The sequence below is a fragment of the Cebus imitator genome, unplaced genomic scaffold (assembly GCF_001604975.1).
Source record: "Cebus imitator isolate Cc_AM_T3 unplaced genomic scaffold, Cebus_imitator-1.0 Scaffold82, whole genome shotgun sequence".
NCBI lineage: Eukaryota > Metazoa > Chordata > Mammalia > Primates > Cebidae > Cebus > Cebus imitator.
This window is the reverse complement of record NW_016107397.1, coordinates 3,953,785-3,956,967: the sequence shown is the minus strand read 5'-3', so window position 1 is coordinate 3,956,967 and position 3,183 is coordinate 3,953,785. Positions and strand designations below refer to the sequence as shown.

General features: G+C 42.5%; 1 protein-coding gene across 1 annotated transcript in view; it reads left to right on the top strand.

Moving 5' to 3' along the window:
• Nucleotides 1-3,183, top strand: part of STAG3 (stromal antigen 3) — a 45,610-nt gene that overhangs the window by 9,526 nt on the left and 32,901 nt on the right. The window contains exon 5 of the mRNA XM_017533617.2: nt 2,001-2,097. Coding sequence (XP_017389106.1) covers nt 2,001-2,097 — 97 coding nt within the window. The remainder of the gene's footprint in view (nt 1-2,000; nt 2,098-3,183) is intronic.

The window sequence follows — 3,183 nt, the reverse complement described above, 5'->3', positions numbered from 1 at the left end:
TACATAGGTACATACATGGCAATGTGGTTTGCTGCCTCCATCCCCCCGTCACCTGTATCTGGCATTTCTCCCCATGTTATCCCTTCCCAACCTCCCTACCCACCGCTGTTCCTCCCCTTTTCCCCCTCAACAGACCCCAGTTTGTGATGCTCCCCTCCCTGTGTCCAAGGGTTCTCATTGTTCAATACTCGCCTATGAGTGAAAATATTTATTTTATTTTTATTTATTTTTTGAGACGGAGTCTCGCTCTGTCCCCCAGGCTGGAGTGCAGTGACGTGATCTCAGCTCACAGCAACCTCCGCCTCTGAGGTTCAAGCAATTCTCTTGCCTCAGCCTCCTGAGTAGCTGAGATTATAGGCGCACACCACCATGCCTGGCTAATTTTTGTATTTTTAGTAGAGACGGGGTTTCACTATGCTGGCTAGGCTGGTCTTGAACTCCTGACCTTGTGATCCACTTGCCTTGGCCTCCCAAAGTGCTGGGATTACAGGCGTGAGCCAGCGCGCCTGGCCTAGAATCACTTTTTTTAAAAATTATTTTATTTTGAGAGAGGATCTCAATTGTTTCTAGACTGGAGTGCAGTGGTGCTGTCACGGCTCCCTGCTGGTTCAGCCTCCCAGGGTTCACGTGATCCTCCTACCTCACTCACTCTCATAGCTGGGACTATAGGCATGTGCCACCATACCTAACTAATTTTTCTATTTTTGGTAGAACAGCCTGGGCAACATGGGTTTTGCTTTACTTAGGTTACTGCTCCCAGACTGAATCACTTTTAATGATCTAAGTAAGATTATTCTGGGCTGGATGTGGTGGCTCATGCCTGTAATCCCAGCATTTTGGGAGGCTGAGGCGGACCTCACTTGAGGTCAGGAGTTTGAGGCCAGCCTGGCTAATATGGTGAAACCCCATCTCTGCTAAAAATTCAAAAATTAGCCATTAGCCAGGTGCAGTGGCGCACACCTGTAATCCCAGCTACTCAGGAGGCTGAAGCATGAACCTGGAGGTAGAGGTTGTAGTGGGCTGAGATCGCATCACTGCACTCCTGCTTGGGCTACAGAGTGAGACTCTATCTCAAAAAAGAGAGAGAGAGAGAGAGAGAAAGAAAAGATGGAAGAAAGAAAGAGAAAGATTATTCTGATCATTTATGTAGTGTGGATCTTGACTGCAAATCCAGATCTGAGGGCTAACTATGGTTATGAATTCTCAAGGAGGAATTTTTTTTCCTTCCACTGCACCCTCAGGTCATAACTTGCTAGATTTCTTGCTGTCTTCGTCTGCCCTGTAGGTTTAGTATTCAAACTCCCTTCCTTAAGGATGTGACTCTTTGCAGGACTCAGCTTTATTTAGATGCCTTTTCTTGGACTACTCGTCTTGGAAAGAGCTTAGGCTCTACCACTTGTGCTCTGCACTCCTTGCAGCCATCTGGATACAAAGTCAGGGTCCCCAGGGTTTATTGAAACCCTTAGGGCAGAAGTCAGGTTGCTTACTTCCTAGTTTTGCTACCTACACCTCATTTTTGGCCTATATGAAATTTTACTTTTCATTCTAGTTCACCAGTACGTTGTGAAAGATGTTTTAAATGTTTTATAGAAGTTTAGATGCATCTCATTTAAAAATTAATGTATTTAAAGTACAGAGAAAGACATGTATATAATTATCAGGCTTTGTTTTGAATGGAATCTTTTCCCCCGATCCTTAATGTAAAGATCTTGTGCTATAACTTTTAAAGCTTATACAAATAAGAGTGCCAAACTGTGAACTTAAAAAGTAGGTGTATAAATATTTTAAATCAATATTACTTGGAAAATAAACACATAAACCAATATGCTATTTTCTTTACCTGTTAAATATTGGGAGTTCTTTACATTTTTAAAGTAAACTTTAAAATTATGAAAAAAAAAAAAAAGAGAATTTTAGATGCATCAACTGGGAAGATCATACAGGATTTCTGTTCTGTCATATTGCCAGGAAGGAAGTCATCTACATTTTTTTTTTCCTAGTCTTTGGTAGATGAGTGGCTGGATAGCTACAAGCAAGACCAGGATGCAGGATTTCTGGAGCTCGTTAACTTTTTCACCCGATCTTGCGGATGTAAAGGTGAGGAAACTACTCTCCCTTTCTAATTCCCAGCCTTTTGTTCCTATGTTATGAAATTCTTTCTCCATTTAGATAAGTAGGATTAGATATTTCCTATGTAAAGGAAGATGGTAAAGCATTAGAAAAATTCTACTTATTTAGGCTGGGCGCTGTGGCTCACACCTATGGTCCCAGCACTTTGGGAGGCCAAAGTGGCTGGATCACTTGAGACCAGGAGTTTAAGACCAGCCTGGGCAACATGGTGAGACCCCTACTAAGATAAGAAAAATTACTTGGGTATGGTGGATTGGGACTGTAGTCCCAGATACTCAGGAGGCTGAGGCATGAGAATTGCTTGAACCCAGGAGGTAGAGGTTACAGTGAACCGAGATAGCACCACTGCATTCCAGCCTGGGTGACAGAGCCAAACTGTCTCCAAAAAAAAAAAAAAAAAAAAAAGGAAAGGTTTCACTTATTTAACTAAATTTTTTATTGATAAATATGGGCAGTGATCCAGTAGGGATCCATGTTGATTTGGAGGCAAGACACTTTGGGGAAAAAGAACTAATCATGCTTATGTGATGACACAAATTTGAAGACACCCTTTAGCCTTTCTATATGTAATAATCTCTTATTACTCTTTATTTCCCAGCTACTTTGCCCATATTTCTCCTCTGTAGCTGTGGTACCCTCAGAATTCTTAATGTCATGGCTTAATTTATTGGGACAGATGGTCTCAGTCAGACTGTATTATGTAAGAAATCAGCATCTGGCCTAGTTTTATTGCTCTTTTTGTTTTTTGTTTGTTTGTTTGTTTGTTTGAGACAGAGTCTCACTCTGTTGCCCAGGTTGGAGTGCAGTGGCATAGTCTCAGCTCACAGCAACCTCCACATCCTGGGTTTAAGCAGTTCTCATGCCTTAGCCTCCCAAGTAGCTGGGATTACAGGTGTGTGCCACCACACCCAGCTGATTTTTGTATTTTTAGTAGAGACGGGGTTTCACCGGTCTGGTTGTGAACTCCTGACCTCAGGTGATCCACCTGCCTTGGCTTCCCAAAGTGTTGGGATTACAGGAGTGAGCCACTGTGCCTGGCCTGTTTTTTTTTTT